This window comes from Buteo buteo, chromosome 5, assembly GCF_964188355.1.
Source record: "Buteo buteo chromosome 5, bButBut1.hap1.1, whole genome shotgun sequence".
Lineage (NCBI taxonomy): Eukaryota > Metazoa > Chordata > Aves > Accipitriformes > Accipitridae > Buteo > Buteo buteo.
In genome coordinates this window covers 52,335,272-52,357,378 of record NC_134175.1, presented here as the reverse complement: position 1 = coordinate 52,357,378, position 22,107 = coordinate 52,335,272, and the positions used below count along the sequence as shown (strand labels likewise).

The window sequence follows — 22,107 nt, the reverse complement described above, 5'->3', positions numbered from 1 at the left end:
GGATAGGTTAACTAGTTGATATTTAAATTAAATTCTGAAATTTCAGAATTTGGTCTATTTATCATTTGCTATTCTGTGAAACTTGGATAAAGTTTTCACTCTTAATGTAGATAAAATGCAGTTATTTTTTCTAAGATTTTCTCTAGGGCTTTGAATTTATTTGAATTAAAAGTTGATAGTGAGGTTACTTAACTGTGAAAAGATGCACTGTGTAAATTGCATTATTATTATTAGACTAACTTGTGCATTTTTTTTGGTAATAGAACTGCTACAAGTCTGACCTTGAATGGTTGCGAGGCATTGGTTGGGTCCCACTTGGTTCCTTGGAGGTTGAAAAAGCCAAGAAGGCAGGGGAGATCCTGAGTGATAAAATATACCGTCAGCCTCCAGACACAATCAAGTTTACTAGCATCACTGATTCTCTAGAGATGGTTTTAGCCAAGCAGAATGCAGAGACAATGAATAAGGTGAGTATTGATTCGATTAGGTAACATGTCAGCAGTCTTGGCCTAAACCCTGCAGACAGGACTAGAAATATAATGATCACAAGTAATGCTGAAGTTCAGAGATGATGTATTTTCAAGTAGTGTGCTCTGTTTATTTCAATGAAAACTATTAGGCCATGTAATGGAAGACTCAACTTTCTCATGATATTCTACATAGTACATTTTAATCTTTTCTTTGACATGTCTGTGCAGTGGGCACTAATAATGCTTTGGTTTATTCATTATTCTTAAGTAACATGGCAGTTTTCTATGTGTTGTTAAAATTCCTCAGATAAATTATCCTTTCTCTAATGATATCTCTACTTGATTAAATACATAACCATTTATCCACGCTATATTTCCTCTAATTTTACCTAGTATGCTCTATGTTTTACTTGATTAGTGAGATATTACCTTGTTTTGGAATGCAATATTAATCTCTTCCTGTATTCTTTCTTAGCGTTTATACACTGAAGCATGGAATAAAGATAAAACCATGGTTCATGTCATGCCTGACACACCAGAAATCCTGCTAGCTAAACAAAACCAATTAAATTACAGTCAGGTGAGTAAAACTGAAGAGTTGAGAGAATTAAAAGATTTCTGACAAGTACAATTTTGTCATCTCTGACTTTTAATTAATATTATAATATTGTCAATTTCTTTAGTTCACAAATTGCTAGCTCCACTGCTGAAATCAGAGTTGTTCTTTCTCTAGAATTTACCTCCTAGGTATCTAATTGGGCTTTTAAAATATCTTCTCTGCTGTAAATGAGAAGTCATTTCTATAGCAAGGTATAGAAATAAATAATTTAACTTTTAGAATATTCCTTTCTTTGCCTTCCCTAAGTGGTTTCCAGTTTCCAAGCATCTACAATACAAGATCTTTGAAATCTGCATTGTTTTATTTTTTAGAGAAGATAGAGCTGTGTTCAGATGTTTGAGTTCTCTGAACATTAGCAATATTGTTCAAGGGCCGCATTTGTTTTATTACACAGATGTGCTTAACTGAAGTGTAATTTTGTTTTTGAAACAAGCATGTGAATATTTTTCTCACAGAAAATGTACAAATTAGCTTTGGAGGAATCGAAGAAGAAGGGTCATGATTTGCGTTTTGATGCCATTCCTATTCAAGCTGCCAAAGCATCCAGAGAGATTGCCAGTGATGTAAGCAGGTTTTTTTATCATGTTTGTATGGATTTGGTAATGGAAAAGAATCAGAATGTTTGTTCCATTGTTCATTAATGTAATACTTTATAGAATAGATAATACTGAAATCCAGTGATTCCACTGCATGCCTTTAGTGCATGGAAGGAATAGATAGCCAGTATTTTTATGCGTGAAGTATGTATCACAGCAATAAATAAATAAAATACTATTAGGATTATTTCTATGCCCTCTGTAATAGTTCCATCGATGTCCATGGATGTTCAAGCAGGATGATCAATGAGGCATATAAGTCTATGCTAGAATTAGTCAAATTAATTTCTGATTCAAAATAGGAAATACTTTAAAATCTCTCCCCAAAATAGATTTATTAGTAAATCAGTTCTAAAAGTTCTAAATTGTTGTCTTTTCCTGAGGAGAAAATAGCTCTGTTGAAGTGTGATATTGAAATTCAAGATGTCTGAATACAAAAACAGGAAAAAAATATGCAATGACTATGACAGGTTTTGCTTCTGGGATGAGGAAACATCACTAAGAGACAGAGGATAACAGATTTTTATGCTCCTTGTTTTTCTATCAAGACTGATATTTAAACTGTTAGTATTAAGACCAACTCAGACTATCTTCATCAAGGTGTTTTGTAATAAGCTTTTAAAAGAAGTTAATATTTACATTTTCATCTTAATAGTAAAAAAATGTGGGATATCAAAATTGTTAGTAAGTATGTGACATTAAATGTTTAGTTAATTGAAAGTGTGATCTAGTTATATAAAAAATCAGAGATAATGATATCTGGAGTAAAAATCCTTTTTATGTGAAAATTAATAAAAAAGGAGAAAGACCTAAACCCCATTTTTCTCTAAACAAAAGACTAATGATTATGTTAAACTGTATGAATTATTTATTAATTTATAAATATACCATGTGAATATGAATATACTTTATTTCAGTACAAATACAAAGAAGGGTATCGCAAGCAGCTTGGCCACCACATAGGGGCCCGTAACATAGAGGATGATCCAAAGATGATGTGGTCGATGCATGTAGCCAAGATCCAGAGTGACAGGGAGTATAAGAAAGCTTTTGAGAAGACAAAGACACACTTCAGTAGCCCAGTGGACATGCTGGGAATCGTGTTGGCCAAGAAATGTCAGGAGCTGGTCAGCGATGTTGATTACCGCCACTATCTGCATCAGTGGATCTGTCTGCCAGACCAGAATGATGTTATCCATGCTAAGAAAGCCTATGATCTGCAGAGTGATGTGAGTAAATCATAAAATTTGTAAAACATAATTAAACATACTGGGTCTTGTACAATATAATTTTAAAAAGATACATAGTCGCTTGCATCAGACATGTTGATAGAGGTGAAATAATTAATATTCTATCATCAAATTTATGCTTAATCATATATTCTCAGTCCTCAGCCTGAGGTGTAATTTGTGTGTACCTCTAGTATTTGTGGAGCTCTTCAGTAACTCTATTCTTTTTGTTATTTAATAATTATTTTAATAAATCTTCAAAAATAACAATTGTTTTCAAAACTATGTCCTGAAATACATAAAATTGTTCATGTAGACTAGGATATGCTTATTTATAATTATTTTAATATTTGATCACACTTGCACATATATAATGAACTTTCAAATTTTTTCAGGCTGTTTACAAATCAGACCTGGAATGGCTAAGAGGTATTGGATGGGTTCCTATTGGTTCCATGGAAGTTGAGAAAGCCAAGAAAGCTGGAGAAATCCTGAGTGAAAGGAAGTATCGTCAACCAGCAGACCAAATTAAATTTACTAGTGTGACAGATTCTTTGGCCATGGTCTTAGCCAAGCAAAATGCTGAGATAATGAACAAGGTGAGGTTTTTGGTTTTTTGGGGTCTTTTTAGCAAAAGCACTAGTATTACTAGCTAATAGAAATTGTTCATTATGTGAAAAATACAAAATACAAAGACTAAACACTGCCATTGTGGACTTAGAGAAAATAAATGTCCAAATTCAGCCTTTGCACAGGAAAGCTCTTATCTCAGGGGTCTGTCTGAACTGAAAACTTAGTAAAAATGTCTAGAAAAAATTCACTTAAGTCACATATTTTTCAAGAGTAATACTAAAAATTTTGGTGAATTTTGCTCTTCCTCCCATCTCAGCTGAAATCCTATTTTAAAATGTTTGTTTGATATGGTTTTTCTGGTTTTTTTTAATACTACTTCACTATACAAAGCTCATCTCTGACAGAACAGGCTAAATTTTTTTGCAGTTCTTAGACAATACTGTGAAATCTGCAGAAAATTATGTTCCAGCAAGGTGTTAGGGTATGTTCCGAGGTGGTGGTGCCGTGAACATGCTATAAGATAGGAAGTAGCAGAATACTGAGGCTTTTACAGCAGCTGCTACAATGATGTATTGTTGACTGAATGTCATACTGCATGATGAACAAGTTATGAGGAAATAGCTTATGTTCTCTGGAAGTGAAGGTTCTGAATTTATCTCAGACCTGGAGGATACCTGCTCCTTCTCTTTAATAAGAAACATCAAACAACTCATACAGATACAGCAGAATAATGAATATAGTTTTCCTTCTACAGCAGTTTTCCAGCAATCCTAAATCAATGAATTGTTCTGCCAACTTAGCCTGAGAAATAATGAGGAAGGACAAAGCTGCTTTCTTGAGCTGTTCAGTGAGAAGCTTTGCTATGACAGGGTAGTCAAAGCTTGCTTGAGCTACCCCTCACAGTTTGGAAAATACTTTCTTTGGACAAATGTATTAGTTTAGTTATGTATATCTTGTTCTGCTTTAAGATTACTTTTCTTGTATATTATGGATATATTTTTGATAACTATTGCTTTCAAATTTGTAGTCTTTCCATCATGACACACATAAAGAAACTTTTTAAAGGAATGTGTTTTCCTCTCTCTAGCGTTTATACACAGAAGCCTGGGATGCAGACAAAACGTCAGTTCACGTCATGCCTGACACACCGGATATTTTGTTAGCGAAGGCCAATGCAGCTAATGTTAGCCATGTAAGAACATTTAAATATATACTGAAGTAATGGAAATTCAGAAATTAAGTAAGGATTTCTTTAACCATAATGATCTACTAAAATATGCATTCATGAAAATTTTAAGAAAAAAATTATGAAATGTAGAAATTCCTTATTTCTGAATATTGAGAAGCCATTTTCTGTCGTCTTTTGTGTAGAAACTTTATATACAAGCCTGGGAAGAGGCCAAAAAGAAGGGTTATGATATGAGGGCTGATGCAATTCCAATCCGAAGTGCAAAGGCATCAAGAGATATTGCGAGTGACGTACGTTTTTCCTTTACGTTTATTTTCTATTAGCTTGAGAAACAAGATTGAAGTAATCAGCTATGTACAACTTAAAAAAAAAAAAAGGTATATCAGATTCAGCTTGAAAGCCTACTAACAAAGAATTCACTGCAGAAAGAACTGGGCAACAGTTTCCAAAAGGAACGTTGAATTATAAATCCTGACATTAAGCAGATATTAGAAAATAATAAACTACAATGAAAATAAACAAAATCTGTGGATCAAGAATGCATTAGACATTTCTAAACTCTAAATGAATATATTTCATAACATAAAAAAACCCATTTGTCATCAGAAGCAATAAGAAATTATGGGAAATTCATCCCAGATTCACTGTTTCATTTAATACTTCTTTTTGCATTTCAAGTACAAGTACAAAGAAACGCACGAGAAGCAGAAAGGCCACTACATCGGGTGCCGAACTGCCCAGGAGGATCCCAAGCTGTCGTGGGCTGCGCGTGCCATGTTGCTGCAGAATGACCGAATTTACAGGAAGGCGTACCATGACTCAAAGGCCCAGATCCACATACCAGTCGACGCGATGTCAGTGCAGGCAGCCAAGGAGTGCCAGAATCTAGTCAGTGATGTTGACTACCGCCAGTACTTTCACCAGTGGACCTGTCTGCCTGACCAGAATGACGTGATCCATGCGAGGAAGGCCTACGACCTACAGAGTGATGTGAGTGAGAGTAACTGTAGAAAAGCTGTATGGCGGGTGCGTGAGGCTCTGTTTGCTAGTGACTGTGCAAATATCCTTTCAAATGGACATTCACGAACGTGCAGTCAGTCCTGGTATGTTTATTTTACTTCATCTGGATGACCCTTTCCAAATCAGTAGTGTTTTCATCGGGGAGGCCAGAAATATTCCGGGCAGTTCATAAGGATGCCGTGGTTTTTTGCTCCGCTGTAGAATGTTTGTTTGCAGACTGCTTGCAGATTACGCCACTGGTTTGTGTGCAGCGAGTATCTTTAGAAGTATCTTTGTTGCTGTGCAAATCAGGGGTTTAGCTGTGTGTGGGAAGGACCTGGTGCGCCACGGTCTCATTGACTGCTTGTTGTGTAACTGTACGAGAAGGAGCTTGGGGAAAGCCTTGTACGAAACCTCTCTGCACATAGAGTTGTCTCTGCAACGTCAATAACCAATAACCCTTGGCTTTTTTGTAGAATGTGTACAAGTCAGACCTGGAATGGTTGCGAGGCATTGGCTGGTTGACAGAAGGTTCTGTGGACGTGGTCAAAGCAAAGAAAGCCCAGGAGCTCCTGAACGAGAGGTTGTACCGCACGCGGCCGGAGGAATTGAAATTCACTAGCATTACTGACTCGCCAGACGTTGTCCAGGCTAAGATCAATGCTTTGCAGATCAGTGATGTAAGCTTACCTTTCACTTACCTTTCATTTTATGTGAGGGCATTTCTTTTGTTTTGTGGTGGACAGTAGAATTTCTACCATGGGAATGACTAATTGGAAAGTATTGCAAATCAGAATTGCTAAAGAATTCCCGTTGGTGTTTTTTTCTCAGTGTTCAGACCGTAGTGAAATGTCATTCTGCTTCCTTTCTCCTTTAGCATCTGTATCGTGAAGCCTGGGATAGAGACAAGACGCAGATTTCCATACCTTCCGATACTCCTGTAATGCTGCAGTCCAAAGTCAATGCTCTCAACATCAGCAACGTAAGAGAATGAAATCATTAGGCATATGAAGCATTACTAAACTAAGAGTATGAGAATTGCTCTTCCAGAGCAGGCTTTAAGAAAGAGAGTTGGTATCAGAGAGTCTTGACTGCATGTAATAAGGGCGATTAATTTTCTTTGCAGAAACATTATCAGAAGGCCTGGGATGAGGCCAAGGCGAAAAGCTATGACTTCAGAGCTGATGCCATTCCCATCAAACATGCGAAGGCTTCCAGAGACATTGCTAGTGAGGTACAGCGTTCTCTTAATGTGGTCACTCTGTCTGTCTTTTCCTGTGTCCAGCTCAGCAGAGCTGAGTGAAGTTCAGTTCAAAAAGTTGACAGCTATGGGAAGCTGAAAGCCTTTTGTTCACAAGTGGCTTTCAGGTGAGCAATGTGTGGCTGCTTATGTTGTTTCTGTATTTCTAGTACAAGTACAAAGAAACGCACGAGAAGCAGAAAGGCCACTACATCGGGTGCCGAACTGCCCAGGAGGATCCCAAGCTGTCGTGGGCTGCGCGTGCCATGTTGCTGCAGAATGACCGAATTTACAGGAAGGCGTACCATGACTCAAAGGCCCAGATCCACATACCAGTCGACGCGATGTCAGTGCAGGCAGCCAAGGAGTGCCAGAATCTAGTCAGTGATGTTGACTACCGCCAGTACTTTCACCAGTGGACCTGTCTGCCTGACCAGAATGACGTGATCCATGCGAGGAAGGCCTACGACCTACAGAGTGATGTGAGTGAGAGTAACTGTAGAAAAGCTGTATGGCGGGTGCGTGAGGCTCTGTTTGCTAGTGACTGTGCAAATATCCTTTCAAATGGACGTTCACGAACATGCAGTCAGTCCTGGTATGTTTATTTTACTTCATCTGGATGACCCTTTCCAAATCAGTAGTGTTTTCATCGGGGAGGCCAGAAATATTCCGGGCAGTTCATAAGGATGCCGTGGTTTTTTGCTCCACTGTAGAATGTTTGTTTGCAGACTGCTTGCAGATTACGCCACTGGTTTGTGTGCAGCGAGTATCTTTAGAAGTATCTTTGTTGCTGTGCAAATCAGGGGTTTAGCTGTGTGTGGGAAGGACCTGGTGCGCCACGGTCTCATTGACTGCTTGTTGTGTAACTGTACGAGAAGGAGCTTGGGGAAAGCCTTGTACGAAACCTCTCTGCACATAGAGTTGTCTCTGCAACGTCAATAACCAATAACCCTTGGCTTTTTTGTAGAATGTGTACAAGTCAGACCTGGAATGGTTGCGAGGCATTGGCTGGTTGACAGAAGGTTCTGTGGACGTGGTCAAAGCAAAGAAAGCCCAGGAGCTCCTGAACGAGAGGTTGTACCGCACGCGGCCGGAGGAATTGAAATTCACTAGCATTACTGACTCGCCAGACGTTGTCCAGGCTAAGATCAATGCTTTGCAGATCAGTGATGTAAGCTTACCTTTCACTTACCTTTCATTTTATGTGAGGGCATTTCTTTTGTTTTGTGGTGGACAGTAGAATTTCTACCATGGGAATGACTAATTGGAAAGTATTGCAAATCAGAATTGCTAAAGAATTCCCGTTGGTGTTTTTTTCTCAGTGTTCAGACCGTAGTGAAATGTCATTCTGCTTCCTTTCTCCTTTAGCATCTGTATCGTGAAGCCTGGGATAGAGACAAGACGCAGATTTCCATACCTTCCGATACTCCTGTAATGCTGCAGTCCAAAGTCAATGCTCTCAACATCAGCAACGTAAGAGAATGAAATCATTAGGCATATGAAGCATTACTAAACTAAGAGTATGAGAATTGCTCTTCCAGAGCAGGCTTTAAGAAAGAGAGTTGGTATCAGAGAGTCTTGACTGCATGTAATAAGGGCGATTAATTTTCTTTGCAGAAACATTATCAGAAGGCCTGGGATGAGGCCAAGGCGAAAAGCTATGACTTCAGAGCTGATGCCATTCCCATCAAACATGCGAAGGCTTCCAGAGACATTGCTAGTGAGGTACAGCGTTCTCTTAATGTGGTCACTCTGTCTGTCTTTTCCTGTGTCCAGCTCAGCAGAGCTGAGTGAAGTTCAGTTCAAAAAGTTGACAGCTATGGGAAGCTGAAAGCCTTTTGTTCACAAGTGGCTTTCAGGTGAGCAATGTGTGGCTGCTTATGTTGTTTCTGTATTTCTAGTACAAGTACAAAGAAACGCACGAGAAGCAGAAAGGCCACTACATCGGGTGCCGAACTGCCCAGGAGGATCCCAAGCTGTCGTGGGCTGCGCGTGCCATGTTGCTGCAGAATGACCGAATTTACAGGAAGGCGTACCATGACTCAAAGGCCCAGATCCACATACCAGTCGACGCGATGTCAGTGCAGGCAGCCAAGGAGTGCCAGAATCTAGTCAGTGATGTTGACTACCGCCAGTACTTTCACCAGTGGACCTGTCTGCCTGACCAGAATGACGTGATCCATGCGAGGAAGGCCTACGACCTACAGAGTGATGTGAGTGAGAGTAACTGTAGAAAAGCTGTATGGCGGGTGCGTGAGGCTCTGTTTGCTAGTGACTGTGCAAATATCCTTTCAAATGGACATTCACGAACGTGCAGTCAGTCCTGGTATGTTTATTTTACTTCATCTGGATGACCCTTTCCAAATCAGTAGTGTTTTCATCGGGGAGGCCAGAAATATTCCGGGCAGTTCATAAGGATGCCGTGGTTTTTTGCTCCGCTGTAGAATGTTTGTTTGCAGACTGCTTGCAGATTACGCCACTGGTTTGTGTGCAGCGAGTATCTTTAGAAGTATCTTTGTTGCTGTGCAAATCAGGGGTTTAGCTGTGTGTGGGAAGGACCTGGTGCGCCACGGTCTCATTGACTGCTTGTTGTGTAACTGTACGAGAAGGAGCTTGGGGAAAGCCTTGTACGAAACCTCTCTGCACATAGAGTTGTCTCTGCAACGTCAATAACCAATAACCCTTGGCTTTTTTGTAGAATGTGTACAAGTCAGACCTGGAATGGTTGCGAGGCATTGGCTGGTTGACAGAAGGTTCTGTGGACGTGGTCAAAGCAAAGAAAGCCCAGGAGCTCCTGAACGAGAGGTTGTACCGCACGCGGCCGGAGGAATTGAAATTCACTAGCATTACTGACTCGCCAGACGTTGTCCAGGCTAAGATCAATGCTTTGCAGATCAGTGATGTAAGCTTACCTTTCACTTACCTTTCATTTTATGTGAGGGCATTTCTTTTGTTTTGTGGTGGACAGTAGAATTTCTACCATGGGAATGACTAATTGGAAAGTATTGCAAATCAGAATTGCTAAAGAATTCCCGTTGGTGTTTTTTTCTCAGTGTTCAGACCGTAGTGAAATGTCATTCTGCTTCCTTTCTCCTTTAGCATCTGTATCGTGAAGCCTGGGATAGAGACAAGACGCAGATTTCCATACCTTCCGATACTCCTGTAATGCTGCAGTCCAAAGTCAATGCTCTCAACATCAGCAACGTAAGAGAATGAAATCATTAGGCATATGAAGCATTACTAAACTAAGAGTATGAGAATTGCTCTTCCAGAGCAGGCTTTAAGAAAGAGAGTTGGTATCAGAGAGTCTTGACTGCATGTAATAAGGGCGATTAATTTTCTTTGCAGAAACATTATCAGAAGGCCTGGGATGAGGCCAAGGCGAAAAGCTATGACTTCAGAGCTGATGCCATTCCCATCAAACATGCGAAGGCTTCCAGAGACATTGCTAGTGAGGTACAGCGTTCTCTTAATGTGGTCACTCTGTCTGTCTTTTCCTGTGTCCAGCTCAGCAGAGCTGAGTGAAGTTCAGTTCAAAAAGTTGACAGCTATGGGAAGCTGAAAGCCTTTTGTTCACAAGTGGCTTTCAGGTGAGCAATGTGTGGCTGCTTATGTTGTTTCTGTATTTCTAGTACAAGTACAAAGAAACGCACGAGAAGCAGAAAGGCCACTACATCGGGTGCCGAACTGCCCAGGAGGATCCCAAGCTGTCGTGGGCTGCGCGTGCCATGTTGCTGCAGAATGACCGAATTTACAGGAAGGCGTACCATGACTCAAAGGCCCAGATCCACATACCAGTCGACGCGATGTCAGTGCAGGCAGCCAAGGAGTGCCAGAATCTAGTCAGTGATGTTGACTACCGCCAGTACTTTCACCAGTGGACCTGTCTGCCTGACCAGAATGACGTGATCCATGCGAGGAAGGCCTACGACCTACAGAGTGATGTGCGTATTTGTGGAGATGTGGTAGTAACAACTGTTGCTATTTAATAGATTATAGCCTTATTTCGATGGTTTGATATTATACAGTCACAAAGGATTTATCTTTAGACTGTTTTCTTCAGTTTTTCATGTTACTGCTATTATCTGCTCTTTTCCATCCTTTAAAAATCATTCGTATAACCTCTAAATTTTATAAAATGTTATCTGCTATGTTACATATGCTTTTGGGGTATTGTGATTTGGAGAGTATGAAGATTTCTCTCTCTTGCTTTGATGGGACTTATGAAATAACATCTGTTTGCTATGTTGGAATCAGTTGGCTTTCGTTACTCCTGTTTAGCTGAGTCCACTTGGAAATTTATTTAATTGCAAGAAAACTGGGTAACATAGCAGATAAGATGTTTTAGTGGCTGATTTCAAAGCAGGAAGGAGTCAGTGCAGCTGATTTCCTGACTTGGCTTTGCTGTTTTTCAGTCAACATCAGTCACTCTTCCTCTGTTTCAGTTACGAGTTTTGGAGGTGAGATTCGTGTCCCTCACTGAAGTATTTGCTCAATTAAAACTTAAATAATGTTGCCGGATAGCACTTCAGGAATTATGCCAGTTAGCTCTAGTCCCCATTACCTCTATAACTGGGGTTTTTTCCTCCTTTTTGTGAAATTTTCTGGTGGACAGCTTGATGTTTTGTTTGGACTTGTAAATTGTTGAAGTGACTAGAGGGGACAGGAAGGCTCTTTTAAGTTCTTAATACTCATCCTCATTGATGGCAATTCTGTTCAGTTGTTTCCCCTCTATCTATTATGACAGTGAACGTCTTTTGTATATAAAAAGGATTAATGTATCTCTAGCTGATTTGACATTTTCTAAAACATACACTGCTTTGTATAATTCAAAATAATTAAGACAGTCATTTTAAACACAATGTTTTCCTTTTCTGACCATGTCTGATACAGGTTGTCTATAAGTCAGACCTAGAGTGGCTTCGTGGAATTGGCTGGTTGCCTAATGACTCTCCGGATGTTAAGAGAGTGAAGCATGCCCAGGATCTCCTGAGTGATAATGTGTATCGTACACGTATTGAAAGCCTGAAATACACCAGTGTTGTTGATTCTCCAGATGTTCTTCTAGCTAAAGTGAATGCCGAACAAGTCAGCATTGTACGTTACAATGTTCTTAAAGCTGTTTCAAGGCTACAAACAGTTAAAGAGAAATATCACTGCTAAAATATAAAATTGATCAGTGGTATTTTAAGTCAAGTTTAATGCTTTTCCAGAAATTTTTTTTTTAGAGATGATAATTCAGGAGGTATTTATGGGTTTTTATGTTACTGACAAGTGATTCCATAATTACAATATCATAAAATGAACTATTTTAACAGCCAAAATACAAAGAAGCCTGGGAAAAGGACAAGACTATGATCCATATTATGCCAGACACACCTGAAATCAACCTAGCCAAGACTAATGCTGTTAATTATAGCCAGGTATGCTTATCATTCTATTTTGTACATTTTTATAAAATAATATCTGTATTTTGTGAGTTTTACCATTCTAAGAAGTTACTTACAAAGTTGACGATTAAGTCACATGAATCTCATTGAAGTCTGTCCTCATACAGGGCTTGCAACATTCTCTTCTCTCTGCTGAGTATTCTTAAAGTATTCAGACATTTTAAAATAAATGCTTGCATACAGCTGTTTAAAAATTATTAATATCACGCACCATTGAGATAATATTTTGTTGAAATGGATGAGAACCCAAGGCATATAAATATTTTCTGAACTTTTACAAACACCCTTCTGTGCAGTATAGGTTACAAAACTGGTTGCAGGTACTGTACATGTTTGAAAGGCAGTAAGATTTGCAGCAGTATTTATGGCTAGGAGCAGGAGTAATACACAAAAGATTCTCACAATATTTCAGCAAACAAATGGCAGTAAACTATGTGTTTCTTTAATGGCAAGTGCCAGAGTATTTAGCATGTGTTGCATTTTGCTGTCTTTTCAGAAACTGTATAAAGAAGCTTGGGACGAGTTGAAGACGAGTTGTGATTTGAGAGCAGATGCAATCCCAATCAAGGCAGCCAAAGCTTCTAGAGAAATTGCTAGTGATGTAAGTGCCAAAAGAGGCATCTAGCTCTTTCCATATTTTAAGAGTTATTTCATGATAACTGTTAGTAATGGTGATCTTTGCTCTTTACACAGTATAAATACAAACTGGATCATGAGAAGCAGAAAGGACATTATGTTGGAGTTCCAAATGCAAAAGCAGATAAGAAAATGAAGTTTGCCCTCGGCATAGGCAAAGTTCAGAGTGAACTAGAATACAAGAAACACTTTGCCAAATGGAAGACACAGTGCCACCTACCAGTAGACATGCTATCTATCACAGCGGCTAAACATGGTCAGTCTTTGGTCAGTGATGTTGATTACCGTCATTACTTGCATCAGTGGCTCTGTCTTCCAGATCAGAATGATGTCATACAGGCTAGGAAAGCCTACGATCTTCAGAGTGATGTAAGTTAACATGAAAACTTAGTTTAACTTATTACTGTATTGTCTCTTCTTAGTCTGCTTCAGCTCTAAGTGGTAGGAATCTTCTGCTGAATTCAGTGAATTGGCTTTGCTGTTTATTAGGAATGCAAAGTATATGCCAGTGTTATATATTGCCAAGTTTGAAGTGTGATAAATTCAGATATAGTGCTCATGTTGGAATTACTGCTCTCCTTTTAACCAGTGGAAGTGCCTTTATTTATCAATCTTGCCGGATTGTACAGGGAACTGTAGCTAACAGCATGGACCCTATTTTGTCTTCCCAGGCTATTTACAAATCTGATTTAGAATGGTTACGGGGTATTGGATGGTTGCCAAATGATTCGGTTGGAATCAACCATGTCAAACATGCTGGAGATCTCTTGAATGAGGTAACAAAATGTTTTTCAATACTACAATTTTCTTAAGGGTAGTTGTAATTTGAAGTCTTTTTAATGGTTAAATACATTAATATTTTGTTTAAATAAAAAGTACAACTGGAGTACTTCCACAGCGTTCATTGTGTATGGAGAGTTTTTCCTTCTTGTCCTGTCTATGTATTCAGAATTGCTGTGTTAGCTATAAAATATTCCAGTATAATCTGACTGTTCATCTTTTCTCCTGTATAGAGAAAGTACCGTACAAAAGTCGAAACTCTTCCATTTACTCCAGTGGCGGACAGAGTTGATTATATCACAGCAAAGAATAGTGGTGAAATTCGTAGTGATGTAAGTTTGCTAGCATGTTTCTGGGCTGTTAGTTTGATCTGTATCTTTACATGGTAGGATTTTATCTTTAAAAGGACATTTATTTTATCTTTTTTAAAAAATGCAAAAGAATTCTCAATCAGTCTCTGGGAATTCTGTGAATGTATGACATAAAGATAAACAGGACTTTATTAGCTCGTCTCCATCACTTATGAGGGAAGAAGCTCCTCGAGCAGAATAACATCATGCCTAGACATGTGAAAAGCCAGTGCTAGTTCTGCAACCAGCCCCTTCTTTCAGCCTTGGCCGATATCATTGGTGATCATTGACAACATGAACATAAATAGCACTTGCACTTTGGCAACAATAATGTTTAATCCTTCTCACTTATGCCAATATGAGTTTACACTTTTTAGTTAACAACTGTGTAAGAATAAACATGAGCAAAACTGGTGTGCTCTCAGCTTGCCTTTCTTTTTTTGTCTTTGAAGGCTAGTCTGTGAGAAGCTGGTCTGTGAACATGAAATTACATGACCCTGTCTCAGTTCATGAGTTTGTGTTTCTTTTTTGCTGCATGCTTCTGTTACAGAACAGGCCAAGCTAAACACTCACATTAACTCAGACACTGGTAAAAGGTTGGCAATAACAATGGTACAGTTGAATCGAATGGCATACTGCCATGCAACCACATACACACATTTGGGCATGTCCGGTGCTTGGAAACATGACTCAGTGTAGATATCTGTGGTTGGGAGATGCTAGAATGCTGCATTCACAGAGAGATCATGCTTAGTAAAGAGATTTGCCCTTAAAAAGCTTAAAATCTATTGCCCTGGTTTGAACACTTCTTCATTGGCTATTGGCTGTACATCCCTGTAGATCAAACAGCTAGCATACCTTTGACTTCTGAAGATTATCCTCTGTCCATCCAGCTGCCTTGGAACAAGTTTTCAAAATTTTCTCAGAGAAATTTTGTAATTTCTTGTCTTCTATAATTTCCTTTTTTAAAAAAATACCCATTTGGATGTATATTTAATGTGTTATGTTTAATAGCCTTGCAAATTCAGGGGTTTATACATTATTTCATGCATAAAATATGGGTCTTGGCATTATGTTTTCCTAATTTCGTGATGGTGCTGCAAGGCAGTCATTTCTTTCTCTGTTCTAGATTAAATACCACAAGGCATGGAATGAGGTCAAGTCAAATTATACTCTAACAGATACGCCACAGCTAGATATGGCCCGAGAGGCAGCCAGAATTCTTAATCAGGTATGTGATCTCTCCTTGACAGTTTATACTCACATTAATAACTCTTTCAAGCAATTTAGAAAACTTGCCTTATTAACATCCTAAGGGAAGGATTTATAATCCTTACACTTTAATATAGGTTACATATATATGGTAATAATTATCATTATAGTAGTGTTGAATTCCTCCTCGCTTTTATTTTCCACAGAATTTATACAAGGAGAGTTGGGAGAAAGAAAAAGCCACTGGTTACCTCTTACCTCCTGACACTGTGCAAATCTGTCATGCCAAACGCTCAAACGATGTCCAAAGTGAGGTAATAATTTTTCTCATTAGGAAGGCAAGTGCTTGGAAACCTGGAAATGTTAAAGGCCTTGCAAATTCAACAACAGACACAGAAAGCTTTCCATTAGGGGTGACATCCAGTAGACTTTTCATGACCCATGAAGTCCACTGTCCTCCAAACAATTCAGCCATCTTTGTTATTATGGGTTTTACAGATAGTAGCGCTGAAAGGTTAGATTCTCCTTTCCACCTTCGCTTTCTTCAGAAACAGTCCTTTCAAAATCAACTAAGGTGGACTTCCATATTTTATAAATGTTAAGTAACTGAAGTGATATTATGATTATAATATATAACTCTGATTTCACCTTTTGGCATATTATGGAGGCTTCCTCCTTGAAAAACTGTAAAATGGTATGCACATTACATTTTAAACTTTTCCATAATGGATGTTAAAATTATTACATTACTCAGTTTGAATATACATTTTATCAAAACAGTGTGATATAAATAACTTAAATAAGCATTCACTCTTCAGACAGTCTCAAATAATTTGTTACAAAAATTTATTACAAAACTGAGGCTAAATCCACTTATTAGCAAACATTTTCTAACAAAGCGTTCCTCTTATGTTGAAAATACTGTTCACTGAAAAATGGTAGTATATTTGTCTAGAAAATTGTATATTTTGAAGTGGAAGGACTATACAAAGTAACATTACTGTTTGTGTCATATTTTTATTTGGTCATGTACTGAAAACCTAAGACTGCAGTTGACCACTCCCTTTCTCATCAATTATTTGTGTTGATGAAACCATAGCTGTTCATGGGTTAAAAACAGAGCAGGTACAATCAGTGTTGATTTTATATGTATTTCTCCCCTCTTCCATCAGCTTAAATACAAAGCTGAATACGTCAAACAAAGAGGTCACTATGTTGGAGTTCCCAGTATGAGAGATGATCCAAAACTGGTGTGGTTTGAGCATGCAGGCGAGATCCAGAATGACAGGTTATACAAATCAGACTATCACAAAACAAAGTCCAGAGTTCACATCCCTCCGGATATGGTGTCAGTTGTAGCAGCAAAGGAATGTCAGACCTTGGTCAGCGATATTGACTACCGCCAATACCTGCATGAATGGACATGCCATCCTGACCAGAATGACTGTATTCAGGCAAGGAAGGCCTATGATCTGCAAAGTGATGTAAGTGATATTACATACCTACTATGTAATTTCCACTTGGTTTGGTCTAAGTATATCATCCATATTACGTAAGACTGAAAAATATCATCCTAAATTAAATAATTTATTTCCTTTTTTATTATGTTTTATGATTTAGAATATTTATAAATCTGATTTGGAATGGCTTCGTGGCTGTGGTTGGATTCCTCTGGATTCAGTGGAACATAAGAAAGTTAAGAATGCACAAGAACTGATAAATAAGGTAAGAGAAAATATTTTAGCCGTTATGTGATTAGCTGTTCTTTCTCATGCACAGTGTTTAAGAAAATATTTCATCTCTTTGCAGAGAGCATATACAAAAGAAGCCCTTGATAATTTTTCCAATTATACCAGTGTGGTTGACACTCCCGACATTGTTTTGGCAAAGATTAACTCTGTCAATCAGAGTGATGTATGTACTTTTTTAAAAATAGAAACTGTTACATTACTAGAATTAGTAGATTACTTAATTGCTTTTGCTAAACTATACTGTGTTTAGCCTTATGTATGTGTGTGTGTGTGCATATGCATGCTTCATTAATAATAGACTTTTACTCGAGTAAATAAGTTTAGTAAGAAGTGATATAAATGAACAACACAATATTGCTATCCAAAATAATTTTGTATTTTTCTGTAGAAGAATATAGCATGTCCCTTATTTAGAGTTTACATAGATTTTGATTGTATTAGTTTAAAATTGAGTCCTGTTCTCTGTCAATAGCGGTTAGTTGTATAATGCTAGTGGAGTTCCTGCTGTTGCTACTAACATGTATTTGCTTATCGGTATGTTTAATTTCACTAGAATACTGTGTGGATTTTGTGGTGTGACATATTGATGACATTGGCCTGTGTGTAATAGTGGTTGTGACATACTACACAACATCACTGAAGATATGATAACATAACAGAAAATTAATGTCTACTTCTAATAGATGGACTAGCTGGGATAATTTATTTCTCCTGTGGAATTAACATTGTGTTTGTTTTCTTTTGTAGTTAAAATACAAGGAAACATTTAACCTTGAAAAAGGCCAGTATATTGGGTCTGATGATACTCCTGCACTGAACCATGCCAAAGATATGTCCTTACTATACAGTGATGTAAGATTCAATAAATATCTAAGCTTTGATTTGTTTGTTTTGAAAGCAACAGAATGTGGAGTGGACTTTCGAAAACTGTTCTATTTCTGTTTCTGTCATTAGTCTGCTGGGTGGCACTGGGAAAGTTATTTAATCTCTTTTTTCTTCAGTTTTTCCCTGTTTGGATCATTGGGATAAGGATAATTTCTTTCCTTATTGAACTGATCTTGAAGCACTGCTGTGTGGTGTTTGGAATTAGTATTAGCAGTATCAGTAGTAGTAGTAGTAGTAAGTTTGTGTGACAAAACCAATTTATAATTCCATCCAATAATATCTTCCTAGACTACTGATAAAATTTACATTTATTTTTTATGAGAGGAAAATTTTAGATGATTTATGTTAAGCAGTTATTTTTGAGTAGTCTCACTAATTTTAATGAGAAATCTCTATTTTTTGAAAATATAAGTGGCTACTCATTCATACTACTAGGTGCTTCATAATTTAGTGTGAAGGTAAATATGATGCATTAGAAAAGTGCCACTGACACAGTCAATGCTCTTATAATAAACAATAGTATTACTTGAAGATTTTTCAGAGTTTTGAACATGTGTTTATAAAATTATTAATGTCATTTCTATACCGCACTTTTAAACAAGAGTTCATATCTACATTTTGGATATTTTACTCTTCCGGATGAGAAATGTTGAATTCCGAATATAGTAAAGAAAGCAGAGATCAGCTCAAATTTGTGCTCAGGTACCTTCCTGAATTGGAACACTTACTTTGTTGGCCTTACTCACAATGAATAAGTGTTCAAAATGAGTATTCTTCATTTGCTGTCTTGGGACAATTCATGGAATAAGGAACTGCGCTATAGAAGTAGTCATATTCCATGTGCATATAAATGGTAGAGTTGGGTTTCTTGGAAAGTATAATGGATTTTTTTATCAAAAGCCGTATGTGTTTTGTTTGTCTAGAAACTCTATAAAAAAGCTTGGGAAATCAGCAAGCCCATTGGATATACTTTGGATGAGAAATATATTCCAGTTGTTGGAGCGAAGCGTGCAAACTACATAAATAGTGAGGTTAGTATGAGTTTTCCATTCTTTCTCTTTTTTTTTCCTATATGTTGTTAGAATGAACTTTAAAATTTCCACATTAATATTTTGCAGCTTAAATATAAGGAAATATATGAGAAGCTGAAAGGCCATTACCTGGCTGGGAAGGAGATCGGTGATTTCCCTAGTGTCATTCATTCGCTAGCATTCCAGAAAATGAGGAGCGCGGTAAGGAGAGGATTAGTCTTGCTGTAGTATCTTCCATTTTCTTTATTTTAGTGTGACGTATTTAAACATAAATAATGCAATGCTTAATAACATCAGTAGAAGTGTTTTCAATGTTTCTTTCCTGAATGGTTATTTTCTACATGGGTTGAATAATTGAACTTGAAATGATGTAGGAGATTAAGAAGGGATTTGTTTAGCTATTACACATATTAGAATAGAGAAAAAAAACGTTTTTCTATTTCAGTTTAAGAATCTGAGCAGTAAGAAATACTGCATGTAAAAAAAAAAGTGTTACTATTGAATTGAAGTAGGAATTTAAGAACTGGAAAAGTAAATGCACATTGGTATTTTGTTATTATCACCACAGCACATATAGCATGTCATGCAGGGTATAAAGTTAATATAATCCCAAATATTCTATCTTCATTCAGACAGGGAGTTTTAACTAGGTTAAAAACATGTTAGTAGAATGTGACTTTTTTTATCTTCAAGTCTTGTTAATTAGCTCACCAGCTGTTAAATCTGTAAGAAGGTCATTCAGAATAAGTCATGATTAATATCGAAGTTAAGATTTCATCCTACTGAATCCCATGGGAGCTTAGCTACTAAGTCCAGAAAGCATGTCTCAGATTATGCTATAACCTGTAGCCTATTATAGTCAAAATTATGTGGAAAAACACTTCTCTCTTCTCACCTTTTCCCCAATCTTTCCCTTTTAGTTGGCATACAGAAAGAATTATGAAGACACCAAAGCAAATGTCCATATTCCAAGTGACATGATGAATCACGTGCTAGCCAAGAAGTGCCAGTATATCCTCAGTGATCTTGAATACCGAACTTACTTCCATCAGTGGAATTGTTCACCTGAAGAAAATGATGTTGTTCAAGCCAGAAAAGCCCAGGAAATTTTGAGTGATGTATGTGTTTCATTTATTTGTTTCATATTTTAGTAGCCTTTCATGTCATTTTTTCCAAGGTATTTAAATATAAAATTCTTTCAAATATCTTCCATAGTATTTAAATATGAAATTAATAACCATGGTCTTAGATTGCTTAGTAGCATAGTACCAAAAATTACATTTTTACAGTTTTCTTTGGGACATTTTAATGGTTCTGGTTGTTTAGGATTCATTTGTAAATTGGAAAAATTTTAAGTTAACGTTTATGAAACCTTCCCAAAGGTCACTGCTATCAACACTTAATCTCTTTTTGACTGGATGAGACTGTATAGAAAGCTTACCATCTGGCACATGCAGGGAAGAGATGTGGATGTACCATGGTACAGTCAGAATGTTGCTGCACTGCAGTGATCCTTATGTATTGTAATTGGGAATGTTGTAATGTGCACAGGGGCCAGGACAGCATCCACAGTCCTCCTGGATCCAGTGGGTCTGGAGAAGACTCCTCTTCATTCGTTCGGGGTTGAGCGAATGGCACACTGAACTACGACACTTTTTCATAGTACATAGTCAACAGTATCTCAACTTGGGCCAACCAACCTTCCTAATAAAATCTGATGATGTGTTAATTGCCTGACCTATTACTATGCTGTATCATTTGGTTTAGTTTCCCTTGCCATTCCTGTGGGTAAAAATCATTGAGTCAAACTGTGAGATGGGCTAGTCTTCTCTGTGCTCACATTTAAGCTTCCAAATAGATTGGAATTACTGAATGAGCCTGGTTCAGATTCAGTGGTAACCTTCTGCATTGAGTTTGCAGAATTGGAAGATACTGAATATGAAGAAGAAACAAATACTACTTTCTTCAAGCAGAAGGCAAATTTCTTTCTAACTAAATAGTCTGTTTTCTTCCATATAGGTGGTGTATAAAGATGACTTAAATTGGCTGAAGGGACTTGGATGTTACGTCTGGGATACTCCACAAATCCTGCATGCTAAAAAATCCTATGACCTCCAGAGCCAAGTAAGTGTGGTTTCCTCAAATAAGTAAATATTTATAAGATTTTGTTCTTCCATTTATGATTCACTGGGACTGACACCTGTCCTAGTCCAGAGCAGAATGAAGTAATTCCTATTACAACAGAAATATTTTGTTCAAACCATTGTAATGCGCCTTTCAGTTTCATCTGTAGAGACATGATCACTTTTGTTATTGAAGGAGCAGAAAACTTAGGAGAATGGAAGGACAGCAAGGTTGTGTGTTTTAACAGTGAGAAGATAACATTTTGTTTTTCTGTATGCCACCCTGTGCACAACATACTTCAGTGAGTCATTTATGTTGGGAAAATAGTGTCTCTTGCCTCGATAATTGTACTCTTAGCCTACTAGATGCTGTAGAGTGATGTGCAATTTTCATTATTCCTTAGTTCATACTGGCTATATATTAAGTATTTCTTTTCTATGGCCTGTCACTTTTAAAGTTGGTCTTAACTACGCCTTAATCCTGGGCTTCAGTTGTTGATTTTAAAGGAAGCTGGCAGGGAATTTCCTGGTCATTTTCAGCATTAATGTTTGTTTTGTTTTGTTTCCTTAGATAAAATATACAGCAGCAGGAAAAGAGAATTTGCAGAACTTTGGTGTTGTTACTGACACACCTCTCTATGTGACTGCAGTGCAGAGTGGTGTAAATGCTAGTGATGTGAGTCTCCCCACTTTTTCTACTCAGGCTTTTCCCCATGCTCCTTCTGAGAACTGAAACAAGTTAACTAAATCTGTCTTTCATATTACAGGTGAAATACAAGCAAGATTACCACAAAACGAAGGACAAGTATACAACTGTGACTGAAACAGTGGATTCTGAAAGAGTTCAAAATTTGAAACATCTCTTTAGCAATGTAAGTGTTTCTACACATTTTTTTTCTCTGAAGGTGCTACTGTGTGGGATATTTGTTTTATTTTGTTTGTTCACTCTGTTTGAAGATAAATGTCCAAACATG

General features: G+C 37.6%; 1 protein-coding gene across 42 annotated transcripts in view; it reads left to right on the top strand.

Annotated features, from left to right (window-relative positions):
* Positions 1–22,107, top strand: part of NEB (nebulin) — a 129,923-nt gene that overhangs the window by 56,264 nt on the left and 51,552 nt on the right. For 41 of the 42 annotated variants that reach the window (XM_075029022.1, XM_075029045.1, XM_075029033.1 and 38 more), the window contains 38 exons: positions 264–467; positions 946–1,050; positions 1,545–1,652; positions 2,603–2,914; positions 3,310–3,513; positions 4,575–4,679; positions 4,859–4,966; positions 5,355–5,666; positions 6,152–6,355; positions 6,553–6,657; positions 6,802–6,909; positions 7,086–7,397; positions 7,883–8,086; positions 8,284–8,388; positions 8,533–8,640; positions 8,817–9,128; positions 9,614–9,817; positions 10,015–10,119; positions 10,264–10,371; positions 10,548–10,859; positions 11,809–12,012; positions 12,234–12,338; positions 12,862–12,966; positions 13,059–13,370; positions 13,673–13,777; positions 14,015–14,113; positions 15,261–15,362; positions 15,550–15,657; positions 16,516–16,827; positions 16,964–17,068; positions 17,153–17,257; positions 17,842–17,946; positions 18,903–19,010; positions 19,098–19,211; positions 19,931–20,128; positions 21,030–21,134; positions 21,705–21,809; positions 21,901–22,005. In XM_075029022.1, coding sequence (XP_074885123.1) covers positions 264–467; positions 946–1,050; positions 1,545–1,652; positions 2,603–2,914; positions 3,310–3,513; positions 4,575–4,679; positions 4,859–4,966; positions 5,355–5,666; positions 6,152–6,355; positions 6,553–6,657; positions 6,802–6,909; positions 7,086–7,397; positions 7,883–8,086; positions 8,284–8,388; positions 8,533–8,640; positions 8,817–9,128; positions 9,614–9,817; positions 10,015–10,119; positions 10,264–10,371; positions 10,548–10,859; positions 11,809–12,012; positions 12,234–12,338; positions 12,862–12,966; positions 13,059–13,370; positions 13,673–13,777; positions 14,015–14,113; positions 15,261–15,362; positions 15,550–15,657; positions 16,516–16,827; positions 16,964–17,068; positions 17,153–17,257; positions 17,842–17,946; positions 18,903–19,010; positions 19,098–19,211; positions 19,931–20,128; positions 21,030–21,134; positions 21,705–21,809; positions 21,901–22,005 — 6,147 coding nt within the window. The remainder of the gene's footprint in view (positions 1–263; positions 468–945; positions 1,051–1,544; positions 1,653–2,602; positions 2,915–3,309; positions 3,514–4,574; positions 4,680–4,858; positions 4,967–5,354; positions 5,667–6,151; positions 6,356–6,552; positions 6,658–6,801; positions 6,910–7,085; positions 7,398–7,882; positions 8,087–8,283; positions 8,389–8,532; positions 8,641–8,816; positions 9,129–9,613; positions 9,818–10,014; positions 10,120–10,263; positions 10,372–10,547; positions 10,860–11,808; positions 12,013–12,233; positions 12,339–12,861; positions 12,967–13,058; positions 13,371–13,672; positions 13,778–14,014; positions 14,114–15,260; positions 15,363–15,549; positions 15,658–16,515; positions 16,828–16,963; positions 17,069–17,152; positions 17,258–17,841; positions 17,947–18,902; positions 19,011–19,097; positions 19,212–19,930; positions 20,129–21,029; positions 21,135–21,704; positions 21,810–21,900; positions 22,006–22,107) is intronic. The other variant, XM_075029060.1, reaches the window with a different exon arrangement.